At 30.6% G+C, this 18882-nt stretch overlaps 1 protein-coding gene across 1 annotated transcript in view; it reads right to left on the reverse strand.

The window, feature by feature from the left end:
- und (methionyl aminopeptidase und) overlaps positions 1–10316 on the reverse strand; it is a 45294-nt gene extending 34978 nt beyond the window's left edge. The window contains exon 1 of the mRNA XM_067277717.1: positions 10146–10316. Coding sequence (XP_067133818.1) covers positions 10146–10287 — 142 coding nt within the window. The 5' untranslated portion in view covers positions 10288–10316. The remainder of the gene's footprint in view (positions 1–10145) is intronic.
- Between the last annotated feature and the right edge of the window lie 8566 nt (positions 10317–18882).

The following is an 18882-nucleotide window of genomic DNA, read 5'->3' on the forward strand; positions in this document are numbered from 1 at the left end:
TTTGATTTAGACTGCTTACTATACTTTCTCAAAGCTTGTTCTTGAATTTTGGTTTTATTCTGTTTTGGATGCTGAAGGATCTTTCAACACAAGCTGATCAAATTGGCAAAACACGAGCAATTTCCAGTATTGTTACTGTGTAAGGATACACACTTTTGTATTTTTTAATAAATAGTTCTACTATTTCAACAAATTTTAGAATCTAATTCCTTGTGAATAACAGAAAAACATCGTAATATTCTGAAAGCAAGTCCAACTTTATAAACTGTGCATAGTGGTCAAAGAGTTTGAACATACTGTTGACATTTTTCCTTTCATATTTACAAAGTCATATGCAGAAAAACAATCTTGAATGTCAATATCTTTTTTGGAAATCAGATCTCAAGGTCATATAATATATAATCAATAATGTCTCATTCAATTTGAGACAATTTTTCTTTTGAACTGGATGTTATGCCATCATATAATTTGAAATGGTTTCATAATGAAGAGTAAAATTTTCTTTGTTGATCTTGTCCATCTGTAGCCAACTGACTATCATTTATAATGTTAACAAAAATATTTCCTTCTGCTTCTCCAATTTTTTCTTTTAGACATCTTAGATTTGTCAAAGGTTTAATTAAAGAAAAGTCTGCTACTACTGTTTAAAGATCTCGCTTAAATTCATGAATATTGGCAAGATACCCATCAAAATGTGAGACATACCAAACGTTCTTCACAGCCTTCAGCAAACAATTTGCTATTGTATCCCTACCAGAACAAATTTTTGATTCAAGGAATATAAGGGCATCCAATGTCTGAAATATAACTCTCAGCATTTTTTTTAAAGGCAACCATCTGGGAATGTGCAATCCAACATGCTTAAGTATTTGTAAAAGATTCATACTTCTTGCAATGCATATAGTAGATAAATTGAACAAAACAAAAATGCCCATTACTGTATCACTATGACTGTTACATGCTGAACAAGCTATATAACTAATGCTAATCAACAAGCAGAATAATAGACAACAATCAAACTTTAATAACCTGGTCACACTGACTGACTATTCATAGCAGTTAATATTTCCAGTGTGATCTTTCTCAGTTAGCATACCATGGTTAGAAACTCTCAGAATTCAGTTAAACTCTGTGTTTTTCAAAAGACAATTTGTACTGTTATAACACCATTGTCCAATTGTAATTCTCAGATTTGTAACATGGCATTGAAATGATATGTTGCTCGAATTCTGCAGCAATAACCTTTCAACAAATTATGCTTCCAACAACAGTATTTGGGAAATAAGTTTGTTGCATCTCAAAGACTGAAAACTACATCATCTCACATTTCAAGTTATATTTCTATTTTTTCAGTCAGTCCCTGGAAATGACCGCATTAAAAAAGACGCATTAAAAAAAAATTGCACGAAACTTCACGAATGGCTGTAAAAAATAGTTTTCAACAACACAATTAAAAAAATATTTTTTTTTTGTCAGTCAACAGGGACCGCATAAAAAAAGTCTCACATAGAAAATAACTCAAAACCGTAGCGAAATAGAATTTATTGACAACAGATGTCAGCACTTGACTGCATCGTCTGGTCTATCGTCTGTTTTACATATTTTTGTCCAGGTGGTGTTTTGTTGACTTAAAAAGTAAATTATTTCATTTTTCGCATATTCATGCAATAATATTACTATAATAAGTGCATTTATGCTATAATAAGTTTATTTAGCTATATATAAGTCAACGTGAGACATGACGAATCGCACGAAAACATGCCAGATCTAGAGCACATAAATATAGCCAATGCAGCAATAACCTTTCAACAAATTATGCTTCCAACAACAGTATTTGGGAAATAAGTTTGTTGCATCTCAAAGACTGAAAACTACATCATCTCACATTTCAAGTTATATTTCTATTTTTTCAGTCAGTCCCTGGAAATGACAGACAAATTTAACATGAAATTCCAAGAAGAATATTCAAACATATCACAACTTTATGAAATAATGTCTCTTGCATACAAAACAATTCTGAGCATGCAGGAAAATGTTATATAAAATAGACTAATGTTTCATAAATCAATCTGGAATTTACCATTAATCACCTGCCCCTTCCAGAATTTTGGTGTGCAAGATCCCAATGTGATAGGTTCCAGTGGGGAACTAAAGAAACACCCAATATAGATAACTGTCTTTTTCCAAGAGTTGCCAATCATTTCTAATTGTACCATCAAAGGAAATGCAAATAGACTATCCTTTGATAATGTGACAATTGAATTAGCAGACATTTTAGATCCACAAAAAGTGATTAATGGCAGCATCCCTTCACAGATGTCCATGTTAAAAAAGTTTGATTCTCGTGTAGAAAACCACAAGCAAACAGAAAATGAACAATACCATCCCTAATTATTTTGCAAGATAACATCTGAGGCATATGATATCTTGCAAAATGAGCCAACAATTGATGTGGAAAGATTTTGGGAAAAAATTGGTTCTCTGCAAGGTGGTGGGGATTTGTTGTTTTTCAACTTAGTGAAATTGGGATAACCTTTTAGCATTCCTGTGTCTAACAAATACTGTGAATATCTATTAATATTCTCAATAATAAACTTAATTGAAACAAAGCAGTGAAACTGAATAAATACTGTTTGTCTAATAAGTATTGTTTTCACAAAAAGGAAACTGGGAGGCAGTTGTAATAAATTTGAACCAAATATGCTTAAGAGATTTAACAGCAACATTAATGGGTATGATGATGCAGAAGAGGATTCAGATTAGTCTCAAACTTGTGTTCTGATTTGGAGTGATTCAGAGGATCAGAGTGTAGTATTCACAAATTGTATTGTATTAAAAAACTGTAAATAAAATTGTGCAATTCATTCAAATAGCAAAGTAGCATATTTAATTTTTTTTTATTTTTTAATGCTAACAGCAAGTTTGTTTTACTGGTAAAATTAGGGGTATATGACTTAAAAATATACTTCATTAATTTACCACCCCAGTGAAAACTGTTTAAGCTGAACTCTTAGATCGAAACCTAATTATTATGAATTTTTTTTCTAGTTACATAATTTTGTCTATATAAGCTGAAAATTGCTTAATGTGAACATGGAAAGCCATTTACGACCACAAAAGGTAAAACAATCTGCTTAAGACTGAAGCAAGGAAAAAACAATGTGAAAAAACTACACGCTTGATAATGCCACCTTTGTGTGTTGTATTTTTAGTCTTATTGTTAGCTTAAACAAAAAATTGTCATCATATAGCACAGCTTTACTAGTAGTAATATTATTGTAATTCAGAATGGCAGGAGCATCAAGAATACACTAAGCTGGAAGCCTAAAACTGAGCTCATAAATAATAAACAACAAACAACAATATTCAAGTATTAATGAATTCTGCAGAAAATTTAGTTGTGGCAAAACACAAGTTTTATCAAATTCTGAGAAACAAAGCATTCTTCTTTCATTTTTTTCCTAAGTGGTAAACATCAGAGAGATTCAAAAAGAAAAATGAGAAAAACTGGAAATGAAATGGTAAACAGAGGGTTTACAAATGGTTTCTAAATGTGAGATCAATGCCAATTTTAAGGCGTATTCTGAAAGACAAAGCCGGAATTATCACACAACATTTGAAGAACAAGTCATTTTAATGGTTAGTTCAAAAGGTCCAAAGCTCACAAAATAACTTTCAAACAAATTTTTGGGGAAGTTGAGAACATTGACTTAACAGTAGTAAAAACTGGAAGCAGAAATTGACTGAATTAACTAAGGACTAAGAACCAAAAGACATTGCTAATTGTGGTAAAATGGGACTGTTTTTTTTGAGTTCTCAAGCAAAACTTTGAGTTTAAAAAAGTATAAATGTATTGGAATGAAGTAACCAAAAGAGCACCTCATAATTCTCTTGTGCACTTTTGCTGATGAAACAATGAAAAAGTCACTAACCACAAGAAAGAATCTCAAACCCCACTGCTTCAAAAACTTAAATATTCATGAAACTACCTACTACCTGTCACATGGTGGGCAAATAAATGTGGATGACTTTGATTATAATGGAAGAATGACTCAATTCTTTAAACAGAAAAATGAAAATTCAAATTTTCCTTTCTTTGGATAATGCTGTGTGCTTTCCACAATTAGATTAGATTTATCCAACATTAAAAATTTTGTTTTCTGCCACCAAATATCACTAGCTTATCATGACCATTAAATCAGGAAGATATTCAAAATTTTGAGGTGGATTATAAAAAACAAGTGTTGCAATGAATTTGTGACAATGTGGAGTAGTTTCATTCTGCATCTGAATGATCTAGTGAAATTTCTGCATTGCACACTGTTCAATAGATATCAGATGCTTACAAAAACATCAGCAACAACTGCATAAGGAACTATTTCAGAAAGGTGGGTTTTAATTCAAATTAAAATGAAGATGAAATAGAGGAGCCAGATTTATTACAAGAAATTACTGACATTCAGATTTTAATAGAGAGATTGAATGAAAATGATGTAATGTCTCAAGATTACATTAACATAGACAAAGATCTCACAGTTGTGAATGATATAACAATCAATGAAATTCTAGCTAAATACTCAGGAAGAAATGGAACTAGATGACAACCAAGATGGAGCAGCCACTTGGACAAGTGAAAGGTGTTAACTTAAATATAATTAAAATTGTTTTAAATTAAAATTTTTTATATTTCACATATTTCAGTGGTAGATATTGAAGAAAGAGAAAAAATAACTTGTTTTGCTGAGGCTTTCAAAAAATTACCATATTAGAATAATATGAATAATGAATAGAATACATTCCCAATGTTAAAAAGTCTTTTGGAACTATGGGAACTAATGGAAAGAAGATACCAGAATTAAAAAGACTCAAACATTTCATGATTATTTTCAGTAAATAGTTAATCAATATTTAAGCAATTATTGATTAACTTTACATATTTGTTAGATATTGTACATTAAAATCAGAAACATAAGTTCAACACAATTTCGTTTTCCTTTTACTTCAAATAAAAAGTGATTTCATTTTATAGTTTTTTGTTTTCCAACATAAACAAAGTCAATGTAGATGTCACAAACCTGTTCAAGCTGGAATGATATTTACAAAATATGATTTACAGATAATATATGTGATAATCATATAGAAATGAGCATAGCAATTTATGAAAAGCATATAGCAGTGTGTAGCAATATAAGTAGTGGCTGTATAACATTAATTTTTTTTTACTTGGTCAGACTGACTGGTTCACTTTAATCCATTGGAATAACTCAAAAATATACATCATGCAAAAAATTCATTAAACCAAAGATGTTAGATTTCAAGAGAGATACAAAATGACACTATTGATTTCATTATAGATGGCTCTACAATTAGTGAAAACAGGGTTAACTTCATTTTCGTACATGGAAATTTCCATTTTTTTTTTGCATATTGATTCTACATAAAAAATAAACTTTTATCTGATGCGTTTGTTCCAAAAGCACTTATCAGAAGTTATGAGCATTTGAACTTTTATACAGTTATATCACACACATTTGAGAATATCTGTGAGTTTCATTGAAAAAAAGGAAGAAAAATGATCCATATCATTTTTCTTCCTTTTCAAGTGCCTATATGATTGCCAGACTCAACTTTGGCTTTTATTTGTGGAGACATTTAAAGTGTTTCCTAAGAACTGGAACAAACTACTAGAGAAGGTATGATCAAAACAATTCAAACACCTTGGACAAACATATCACAGTAATATGTTACTAAAAACTGAGTTGTTTGCAAAAGATTTGACTTAAGAAAACAGATTGCAACAGGAGAAAACTATGTCAGGCAAAAAGACTTGTATTAATTAAACACGCTGTTAAAAATTTAATTAACATAAAAAATGTCCTGAGAAATTTTGATGATCATCTTGAGCTGACAGAGCAAATTTTACAAATCAATCAAGATATCACAAGCTTGATGGCATTAACACAGTTTCTTAATGCCATCAAGCTTGTATGAGTTTTTCTATCAGTTCAATATTTAAATAAAAAGAATGAGTCCATTAAATAATAATAGCTCTTAATGATTTTTCTTCTTTTTTTCAATAAACTTCACAGATAACCACATTCGCACATGCATGGTGTTATGGCTGTGTAAATGTTCAAACACTCAACTTCTGGTAAGTGTATTTTTCAATAGCAATCAGTTTGTTTTTTATGTAGAATCATAATAGGCAACAAAAGATATTCCCATTTAAGAAAATAGTTTACCTGTTTTTTACCAATTGTACTGCCATCTGATAAAACCAATAGCACCATTTTATGGCCTCCCTTGAAGTCTTAACACTTTTATCAAAGTGAATTTTTTGCAAGATTCATAAGAGTTTTTTGAGGTTATTTAAGTGGCTTGAGTAAAATAAACAACCCTATATACATAAATATATATTGTGGTGTATGTGTATATATATGTATATATATGCCAAGTGATGTGTGTGCGCGTATATGTATGTATGTGTATATATATATACAGTAAAGAGTCATTAATCCGAATCAATTGGGGACGGGTTGTTCGAATTAGTGATTTGTTCGGATAACTGATTATGTACGAAAAAATATATTAACTTGTCCGATGTTCAAATTTTTCTCCATTGTGTGTTGCTTCGTGTGGAATTTTCATCAATTTTAAGTCTAACGAAAATTTTTATAATAATAATCGAGGCTATTGTATCGTTAAAAATTATTTCTTTATTTTGTACAAACAAAATAAATATATTGAAGAATATAAAAACATGAAAATTATACTTTAGAAGTAAATCTAGTATCAAAAACGTTCGATTCAGCACGACAGTCCGACTGAAAATCGTTCAGATAACCGGCGATTCAGATTACCGGGGTTCGGATTAACGACTCTCTACTGTATGTACACACGCACACACACACACACCACTTGGCAATATTTTTATTAGTGGCAATAAAAACCTTAGTTTGCTTATTTCAACATTCAGCATAAAATTGAATCACAAAACACATTTCAGGAAAAACAGCAGAATATCAAGCTCCTGTGTGATGGGAGTCCTTTGCACCATACACCTAATGTGTTATGACATCACATAACAAGTTCTGACAGGAAAGCAGGAAGTGACATTGAAAACCAAAGGTATTTTTCATGTATGTCACCCAGCATTTCAAGATTGGGTAATTTTTTGGGTGAAATTTTTTTCAATAGACTAAAATATGTTACTTTTGCTTTCCAAACTCCAAACCAATAAGGTACTAGAATCTGCAATAATTAGTAAGTTAAACTTGTGGCAATAACTAATTTGAAGTGAAAAAAAATTTTTAACTGACAAAACTGCCATCTCTTGCCAAATGGAAAGACAGGACATATTTTAAATTTCATACAAAAGACACTGTAAATGACTTTAATGGTGTTTAATGCAGTCTGTGAGATAATCAGGTTGAGAGTACTGAGTAAGAAGTGTTGTACACAATCAAGACTTCATGTGTCACTGCTGTAAGCATCATGTATGGAATGCTATGAAGAACGGTACTAATTCTGTCCTTCAAATTACACCTGTATATTTGAAACAAAAATAAATATATGGTTAGTTTGTTATTGTAATATAGTTGTTATGATGTGCAGTATGCTGCAAACAACAAGACAGTAACAAGAAGTCTTAATACTTTTGTGAACCATAAATGGTTGCATTATGTATTGTACCACACTGAGATTTATTGTGCCTACATTTTACACACAAAACAATAAAAGTTTGTTTTTGATAAACTCCTTTCTTGTTTGGCCTCACAAGTTCAAGTACTTTACATAATTATGTTCCAATAATAATTTTCATGGATAAAATATGGCTACTTTTATTTGGGTGGTTTCTCTGAAGCAAAGCATGCATTATGGTACATCTGGCTTTTAGCAAACTTGCATCACTGCACATTTCTTTCAAGAAACCTGAATTAAGCAGTTAATGAACCATTACATGTTTGTTAGTAAGGTAACTGAAGTTTGTAATGTTTAATATCATAATAAAAATGTGTAGTAGTAAGTAAATAGATTTTTTGGTGTTATTTGAGGAAACTGAAATTATTTGAATGGTTCAGGGACATATTATAGTTAGAATTTCTCACACAAAAAATAAACAAAAAACTTTAACATTCAAATCATATTTCAGGAACATATTAGATTCAAATAATGAAGTATGGCTGTTTTTATCAAGAAACAACAAACTCAAAAGTAGGAGAATTGAGCTATATCTTTGTAAATCATATTCAAGAGTTTGCTGTAGGTGACTGTTCTTGATGTTCTTTGATCCTGGTATGCAGAGATCTACACGTGGCACCAATATATTCAAAGGGGCAATCTATCCCGTTACAAGAATATAGCTCAATGCTCAAACTTTTGAACTGCATATAAAAGAAGCACAAATATATTCTCCTTACTAAGGAATGACAAAAATTGTGGATGAAACTATTCTTCCAGACATTTATATTCAATATCTTTATAAGAAATAAAAAATTTTTATTAATCCAACATTTAATTTGTCATAAAACAAATGTTTTCACTATTTTAAATAGCAATTTTCTGGTTCTAAAATATGTTAGCATTGTAGTTCTAGAATGATCATTTGGAATTAAAAACCATAGTTTGCATTCCAATATGTCATGGTTTATGATAGCATTCAAATTTTTAAAGAGAATTTTCTTCTTTTCATCCTTTTCTTTCAACTTGCATGGCTTTGTGCAATTTCAACTAGTGTAGTGAGTTTTATGGCAGCCAACAGGATAATTTTATAATCTCTTAATTAATATTGTAAAACAATATAGGCAGATGTGTTATTTGTTTCTAACACAGTTAAAATACTTTTGACATAACCCAGTAAATACAATATCTTACAAAATATTTGATACTTTTTTATTATTATCAAAGCTAATAGTTAATGAAATACTTTATTTTTTTTACACACCATTGTTGATTTTGTTCAAAAGTACAGTATTTAAGCTTTCATATCATAATTTTTGTCTTTGTATTCTAGAATACTACTTGAAAAATCCTTATAATAAATGTGAAAGTAAGTATCTGTATAGCAAATTTCGCCTTATGTATTATTTTTAATATCAATTTATTTAAAACTTTATCGAATTACATATACAACGTATAGACATCTTTGCTTGATAACTATGAACCTAGTCAAACAGTTAGGTATCATATCATTACACCTAATATCTTTATTATTAAAATTAAAACATTGTCTTTTACTTTTCTGTTTGTGATTCTGACAAAGTATATGTTTAGAGTATTATGACTCAATCTGTAATATATCAGATGCTTGTAAATTATTTTTGAACTACTAAATGCATTCAATTAACACAAAATTAATAATCCTAAATATGTTAAATATAAACTTTGTTAAATTTGTAAACACTTACTTAAAAAAAACCAACTTAATTCCAAAAATAGATAATTTGTCTCTAGAATAAAGTTGCTCATTAACAGTTACACTTATTTATTCATTTTATCATTTATTTATCTATTTTAATGTAAACTGTTGTTTAATCAGTTTCATATTTTTGTTTTTTCCCCTATTTTATTCTGTTTCTATTCCAATTCTGAATGAAACCTGAAGATGGCTACAAAATTAACCAAAAAAGTGTTCTTTAAATTCCAATGAATTAAAATATGCTCTTATTTTCAAACTGAGTTCACGAAAACTTTAAATAGGAAATATGAGATAAAAAAACCAGCAAAAATAAAAATAGAATTATAAAAATAAAAGCACAGAATGGCAGAAAATACTGAAATTAAATATATATAATTTTTTTTTCCATTTCATCATTGCTTCACTCCATTCACAAATTTTTCTGTAAAATAGTTATGTTTAGAATAATTGTTTTAAGATCATTATAATAAATAAAGGAATTTTCTGACCATTTACAATTACTTTAAACCACCATTAAAATATTTATCAATCATTAAAATTTAATAGTAATATCAATCTTAAACAAAATGTATTTTTTATTATTTAATATTTTCTCTTTAAACATATAAATTCGCGTATACTTTTTGTTCAATCCAACATTATGGTCATAAATTCGTCATTTGGTCACGTTCTTAAAATATTAACTTTATTTATAGTGATTGACACGTTTTTGTTTATATTAAATTACCTTTCTTTTTTTTCTTCTTCTTCTTTTTCTTTTTACCCATTACTTCTTTACACGTGGCTTCATCTTCGGCATCTTCTGCTTCGTTGCCGTCTAATATTTCCGAATTTTCTTCCACGCCATGATCTTCCATGACTGCCGCCATCTTAGCTTCTTCTAGAAAAACGCTCAAACTGCCCTCTTCCCAAATTAATAATTTTAAAAAATGTAGATATTCATTTTATAAATTTATGTTAGTAAAAATAGTTTATAAATTTATAAATTGAGAAAAATATAAATAATAAATGATTAAATTTAATATTTGATGGATTAACTATTTTACGTTAAAATTTAATAAATTGCGTTCTTCGAACGTATCTGCCAGGGGTGGGCAAGCAAGAGTTCAGTGGGAGCCGAAATGTAGGTTTTGCATAATGCATGGGAGCCGCAGTGCTGTACTGTCATGGTGGATAGTATGGTAAGGCGCGCGATTTTATTATATATTATAAATATAATATAAAACAAATATTGAATTCTTATAACAAGCATATTTTCACAAAATTATAAAAATAAAATTGTAAAAACAATAATAAAAAACAGAAATTAACACTTTCAGCATGAGCCGCATTTGCTCATGTCTGGTATATGCTGTGTAATGAAGCGGGTTCAGGTTATTCTTGGAATTGTTTAAATGAAAATATATTCACGCTTAATATAAAATAATTATCTTTACTATTATTTTTTATAGACGTGTGAGAGCCAAATTTGGTGAAGAAATTTTTGTTCGATTTAGTTTTTCGATTAAAGTTGTTTTTGTTAAAATTGTCAAAGACAATTAAACTCAACGAGATAGAATAACATTGTGCCGGTAGCAGTGATTACAGCGCCATTTTTCGAAGCTGATTGAAGGGAAGGACGCCATGACAGACTTTGGGGTTGTTTGCCCAGATTTGATCTCGGGTTCCTCAGAACAGTGGGCTGACTCTTTGACTGCAAGTTGTCAAATCTGTACATATTTATATATTTTAGAAAGTTGATACAGATATCGACTTTCCGTATATCTTTCGGATGTAGAACATCCGAGACTTGTTGATCTTCCTCTTCATATTCTTATCTACACTTTTTTGTGCGGATGTTTATAAGTACAGAAAGACCTTAGCACATCCTCGATTAACGCTAGTTCGATATAACGTGGTCTGCTCGAAACCTAAAAAATAGCTCAAAATTTACGCTGATTAAAATTATCGCAGCATTTCGTTGATTCGTATATAATATGATTATTTCGAACACGAACTAATCAGCAAAATGTGGCAATTTGTTTTAGCGCTGCGCTTCCCCTTAATCTATATTTGTTTGGGGCGTTTGTTTTCGTACATCGTGTTCATTAGCAGTGAAACAGTGTCCACGCTATCAATAAGATTTGGAGTGCTGCGTAAAACTTTATTAATTTATGTGCGAATCATTCAGAGTTTTAAAGGAGTGCAAAGGCAAGACGAGGCGTTTTGGATGCGATCTCCTGCTACCGACATTTGCTTAATGAGAGAAAGAGAAAATGACAAATGACACTAGACGATTTCATCACAAAAATTAACTTTATATTTCTGTGTGTATATGTTTGTGTGTTATGTAATATAAAAATAAGTTAAAATTAAAGTAAAATTTGTTTATTTTTGGTCGCATGTTCCCCTTTCTCTATTTACTCTGGGTTAAAATGACCTCGTTTAATGCTGTTTCATTTAGCGTTTTGTCGTCTAGGAACGCATCCTAATGCCTAAACGAGGACTTACTGTATTACAAGAAAAACATTTGAATTAACGTAACTAAAATACAAATACACTAAAATCTGTGTAAACCAGAATCGCACGGTATCAAGTTATTTTTCGAGTTTTCATTTTAAACAGGTTTTAGTATTTTTTTTCTTTTTCATCTTTAAATTACACCAAATAAATGTCATATAGTTGCATTCATTTTTATAGTAAAATTACTTTTACGTAAGTAACGAAATTTTATTACCAGGCTTAATTAACATGAATCCAAATCGATTTCAACTAAAGATGGAATTATTCGAACGCAAGAATTGGGAACTATTCTATTGCAAAAAGTTCCCGTTGTTCGCAAGAATTTGTGCTGGGTATTAAAAAATGAGTTCACACAAAAACTAACAAGTCAATTTGAATTTCAAAAACTAGCGTCTGGCTCTCCTGTCAGAAATTCGAATTGCATTACAATTGTACAGAGACAAGATTATTTTGTGATTTGGCTTCTCCAGAAATTGTAATACTCTAATTTAGTGTTTTTCAATTTCCGATCGGCAAAAAAATATTTGACCGTTAATTAAGGCCGGATGGCCGAGCGGTCAAGGTTAGCAGCCTGCCGCCCTGGGGGACCCGGGATCGAATCCGGACGGGTCGAGAAATCCCCAGGAATTTTTCGGGGGGTGGTCCGTCCGGATATGTCGGGCCCCGTCCCTCACCACCCGGCCGCCTCATTGTGGGCCTGGCCGAACCCATAATGGGCTTGCTATAAGAGGCCCTCTTAGTGCCCACTGGGCGGAAAGAGTTACAAAAAAAAAAAAAAAAAAAAAGACACAGTTAATTACAGGTGACATTTAAATAGTAAACTAGAATTACTGTACGTACAGTACTTTGTTACGTACAGAAACTTTAGATTAGCATGTATAAGCGTATAAACTAAGCATAATTCTTAGTGGCGTATAATTATTGGTCCAGGTAAAATTATGGATGATTTTAGGTTTTAGTGTTTAGTGTTTCACAACTTTTGCCGCGATGAGAAAAAGGTTGTGAAACACTGCTTTAATTAACCATCTACTTCAATCTCTGTAATTGTCAACATGTTAGAAATACATGTTGACACGTTTTGTAACATGTTGACTCTGTTACAATAAACTTGTTTTCGAATAATTGCAGTCAAATTTCAGTTTTCGAACAAATCGGTTCACGAACAGAATTTCGAATTCATAATTGCACCGGTCGCCGTACGATAATTCAGTTGTCGAACAAGCTATTCGGCAAGATCCGAACACAGACGATCAAGTCCATATACGTTAAAGAAAGTGAACGGCCCGACCAATCAACGACGAGACTACTGATTCGGAAGTCAGTGGCGCCGAGATCGCTTCGCATCATTAGACGTCACGACACGAATCATCGACGGCGTTATATTTAAATTAGATTTCAATGCACATGCCGGAAAGATACTACTGTATTTCCGTTGTTCGGTGCCCGCCGTAGTTTAATTTAAATCAAAGTAATAAAAACGGCGTTCTCATTTACGTAATATAAATGGCATCCGAGAATTCGTGTTCAAAAGTGCTTAAGTTAAATTAAATAAACATTTATTAATATAATATTATATATTATAACATCAATATTTAATATTTATTAATATAAAAATATTACATTGCATTTGTATGCATTTTTTTGCATGAAATATGGTCAAAAATTTAAAAAAGGCTCTATTTTGGAGATGAGGAACGGATAAATCCATTTTATAGTGTTTCTTATAGGAAATTTTATTTCGCTCTTAGGACAAATCAGTTTTCGAACAATTTTTAATGAATGAATTATATTCGAAAATCGACGTTCGACTATTAGTTACTAACTGTTCCTTACTTCTTCCGTTTTCGCATTCGATAGGGTTCCGTCCTATGGTAAGATTAAACAGAAAATCTTTCCGTTCCAAAAAATGTTTTCCGTTTAGGCAAGTTTTTCTGTTTTTTTCAAGTTTTACTGTATTATAATTACAATATTATATGACAATATCTACATAGAGATTTGAATATACAGTATTACACAGTTTGACAATTTCAACAATACAGGTTTACGTCGGTAATTGATTCCAGGAGAGACGACGTAAGTCGAATTTACATGTGTAGCTACGGTGGAAAATGCCAATAATGAGCACTTAAAGACAGCTAAATAAGACAACACAGAAACACAGATGTGTTCATGTTTCGTTCTCTAAGATTTATGATGATTATATTAACATTTACTGTAAATGTACATATTTTAATATGATTTTATGTGCTTTTAACGCTTTTCCAGTGACATTACGACTTCAATATTTGTGGCGGACGGATGTAAAGTCGAATAAAATGACTTAAACTTGATTTTTATTTTTCCATATACTTTTTTGACAAACGACGAATAATCGAGAACGACGTAACTCGAGGTATACCTGTATTATAATAATGGATTCAGAGTAGTTGAGAGCCATTAAAATATGATGTTAATTATATTTTACTTAACTCTAGTAAAAATGTCATTGACTGACTATACTGTATGTATAGGAATCACAGTTGCAGATTTTCGGGAGTCGATTTCTCCGTTTCCCAAACACCTGAAGTAATTCCGAATAACTCGTTCGAAAAAAAAAAAAGTTTTCTTGGGTAGTATGCAAAATTTCAAGATTTTCTGTAATGTGGTTGCCCAAATATAAGAAATTAAAAAGTGTAAAAATCGCCAAAAAAGTTATATTTTCTTCTTTCTCTTTTCTTCACCCGACACTGCAGACGCTCGTAGAGAAAAACTACTGGGTCTAGAAAGCTCCAATTTTAAACTTAAGCCTTTCTCTTTATCAATAAGGTAACGGCGAAACTTTCGGGTCGATAGGTCAAAGTTCACGGGAGTTCCGATGGAGGTAATTCAGTTTTACGGCTTAATTTTTATGCTTATAAAGATAAAATTGCATGGAAACGAATGAATTTTATTCAAAATGTTACTCAGAACAACAAAAGTTCAAATTTATGCAAATTAAAACTTTTTATGACGATTTTTCTAAACGGTGTATCAACCTATCGAAAGCGTTCGATTGGTGGTCGCCGATTTGTCCGCCATTGTCTCATGTCTTGGTGTAATAATGCAATTATTAACCTAAAAACTATTGATATCCAAACAAAAATACCCGAAAAATAAAAAATTGAGCCAAATAAAAATTTATGACAATTTAGAGGACAAATTTTTTCTTAGGAATTTTTCTTTGGTAAAGATAAGCTTGGTGTTTGGAAGCAATATCTACAAGATTTTTACCTGTATCATTGTTTTATACAAATCGTTTCCATTCACTGAGCTTGCTTTTACCAAAGAAAACCTCCTAAGAAAAAATTTGATTGTTGCCTAAATTGTGATAAATTTTACTTGGCACATTTTTCTTTTTTACATTTCAGACATTTTTGTTTGGATACTTATACCCAGAATCAGACAATTAAATACTGTACAAATAAGGGATTCCCACTGCACAATTCAAACTTTCCATTACATACAGTATCTTGTGTTTAATTGCACTCTAGGATATGCGCTGATTGAAAGTCATTTTTATAGAACGCTTTTATTTAACTTGCTTTGCAGCCTCAATTTTGTTCACTTCTAATGGAGACAGAAATCTGAAATTTTAAAGACATGTCTAAGTCTGATGACATTGTATTTTTAATTAATTAATGATGTTTTAGGGGGTGTCCCTATCCCAACCCCGAAACCTGATAAACATAAACAAAGAATTTATACATGATATGTGTGTGCGAATGCCTTGAAGTGATGTATATGATAGAGTGACCCCATTCTACCTAGAGTGACCAAATTCCACCCCATTATCTCTCATTTCAATCTGGAAAACATGACAGATAAAAGCGTTTTTAAAAAAAATTTTTTACAATATGTTAAAATTATTTTTGATTTATGTAAGATCTCTAGTCGTTGCTGCTTTCTCCTTGGTCTCCATCGGTCGTTTCTGACTAAGAAGGTATAACAGTGCTTTCCTTAGTCTGCTTATTTCATTAATTTTGTTCTTTCAGATGAAATAGAAGTTGAAAGAATAAACATTTCAATAAGCTTAGAGATGAAAGCCGCAGCGACGTGAATCATTCACGTCACAAATAACGACTTTCAGGACTACTTTGACAACTGCAATTAAAGCAATACACGTGGTGGAAGTGTATTGGTACAACTTACTTTGAAAGTAGTGTGATATAAGAATTTCTGTATGTGTATTGTAAAATAAAAACTTGTGCTAAGTTCGGTTTAATTTTTATTCTATGACCTTGACTTATGAAATCCTGATTTATGAAAATCAGGAACAATTCTGATGAGAGATTTCAGATTTATAGAACGTTTTTTTTCTTAAGTGAAGACTGAATTTCATTCATGTTTTTCCTTTTCCGGTTGTTTTAGGTACAGTAACATGGAAAGTATGACTTCGGTCAAAAGATGATCCCCCAAGTGTTTTACATTTTTAAACTCGGAACCTCGAAACGTCGTGAAATACTAAAACGTTGGAGGTCTTTTCTGTGTGTATGGATATTAGTGTATATGGGGCACAATTTTAATCATTCAATTTGAAGCTTAATAACTCCCGTGCCTTTTGTCAAAAATTTCTGAAATTTTGCAGCGAGGTTAGTGTATTAGGAGTATTGAGACTATTAAGTTTTGGTGGTTAAAGGTCAAAAGGATAAGGAAATATGGTCAAAATAATCGGGTATCATGTCATATCTGAAGTCGGCTTCCAATATTCCATATACCCAAAACTCAGCGTTTAGACATTAAAACTTAAAACTGTCAAACCCATCTATGGCTCGCTTGTATTGGATAGATTAGATTGTACCCAGAGCGCTGCTTCTTGATTTTTTCATTATTCAATACAAATAAATAAATCAGAAGCACCGGTTAATCTCCTGAGCTCGCTGAGTCATGTAGGATAAGGTGCTTGAGTTTATATATTACATACACTTTTAGCCTATTGGGCTATTTGGATATATATGTTTTGGTTTATATTATTAAACGCGTCCCGACTGTCGGGCGCCGAGCTTTTTCTTATCGCCCTCCACCTGTGACAGACGTCTGGATCCGCGGCTGATAGGGTCGGACTTAATGAATATTTTACTTGTTATTAGCATTTAAAATATATTTATAAAACCCATCCCTACCCACAAAATTAAGCTTTTCGCCATTTTATAATAATTAATAATATAAAAAGTTTTTAAAATAAAATATCATAACAGATGGCGCCATACACAATTTTAAATTGTTTGGGAAAGTTACGCAACTCGTTGTTGAATTTTTTCTAATATTTTCCTAATTTCATTTTTTATGCTTAACAGCGAGATAATTTTCCATGAATCATGGATAACGTGGGAACGGCTTGACAACATTCAACGTTTTTTTAACTTGGCAAATAAAAATTGTTGATTTTATTTCATAAAGAATAGAAACTTTTTTGAAATTTTATGTATATATATTTTAAAGTTATTTCAAAACCTTTGAAATATTTTGATTTAAAATTCATTTCTTTGAAAATAGTTTATCAATTTCACGCTTGCACTGATTTGAAGGCTGACAACTAATTCGACAGAAATGAATTAATGAGTCATACTGTTTTCATTAATATTTATTATTTCTTTTTATTAATTTATCATTTATTCCAGTTTTATTTCATATAATAAATATGTCATATTTGAAAAAAATATCTGAATTCGATCATAATAAAGGTTAAAGACAGATAAAAATGACTATTTTTACATATTGTCTCGTTACTAAAATTATATAAGAATAATGATCCTAAAATAATAAACAATAAAACTGTTATTTAACGAGCTAGAGGTAATTTTCTTGGAAATTTTAATGGTAAAACTGACCCTGAATAAGTAAAATAAAAGGAGAAACAAAATAAACACTTTCTTGACAAATTAGTTGAGTTGTGTTCTGACAGGAGCTAGTGTTATTTACTTTACTTTTTAATTTTGTAGAAAAACAAAGTATGATTTTTCATCAGACTTAAATAAACGAGATCAAAGATAAAATAAACGTTTTAACTATGGGTGTCCTCAGAACGAGACAAATGAGTACTTGCTTTCCCCCTAGGATCGAATACAAAATTCCACAAATTAGCCTAGTCTATAATCGTAAGTGATTGAGATATGTAATCTTACAACCTCGACCAAGAGATGCTTTGTCTGTCTTTTTGCATTAATTCAATACTATCTCGTATAATCTATTTGTGAAAACACCCCCAAAATTAAATAATTAAATAAAAATTTATTGATGTAATTATTTATCTCCAAGCTTTGTCCTCCCCTAAAAAATTTTTTGCGGATGCCGATGGTTCCAACGTATTCTATTAGGCCTATGTGATTAGGCAAACAATAACTTACAAAACATCCTTAAAAAAGAAAAAATCCATCAAGAATCGCCAACTTGACACGCGTATGAAAATGGAACTAATAATAATTCATCATTTTGTTAGACCATATAGACCTGTTTTATATTGAGACAATATAGATAATGTTTTTATATATTTTGTTCGTTATATCCATAACCTATATAAACACAAGCTGACAACTTTTGATACATTTTTAGTTTTTTAAAATACCGTATTTCGGAAGTAATTATCTGTCGGTCAAATAACATGCAATAAAATGCTTATTTTTAAGTTGATTCTCGTGTATTTGAGTACAGGATAAAAAAAAATTATCCAGTTTTTCGACCAACTTAAAATAAATAACATATTAATTCACACCAGTGCACAAGTAATAATTTCAATTTTTTTATTTTTGCATACATGTTTCTTTACGTGTCGACATTCAAATTCTTATTAAGCTAAAGGAACTTTTATTTGATTATTTTTTAATATAAAGTGTTACAGTATTACCAATATCTATTACAATATCTATTATAATTAAATAGTAATTATAGTAATATGTAATTATTCACTTCATTGATTAAATATTCTCTTATTTAAAATACAGTTTACA

This window comes from Centruroides vittatus, unplaced genomic scaffold (assembly GCF_030686945.1).
Source record: "Centruroides vittatus isolate TY-2023 unplaced genomic scaffold, ASM3068694v2 contig_754, whole genome shotgun sequence".
NCBI lineage: Eukaryota > Metazoa > Arthropoda > Arachnida > Scorpiones > Buthidae > Centruroides > Centruroides vittatus.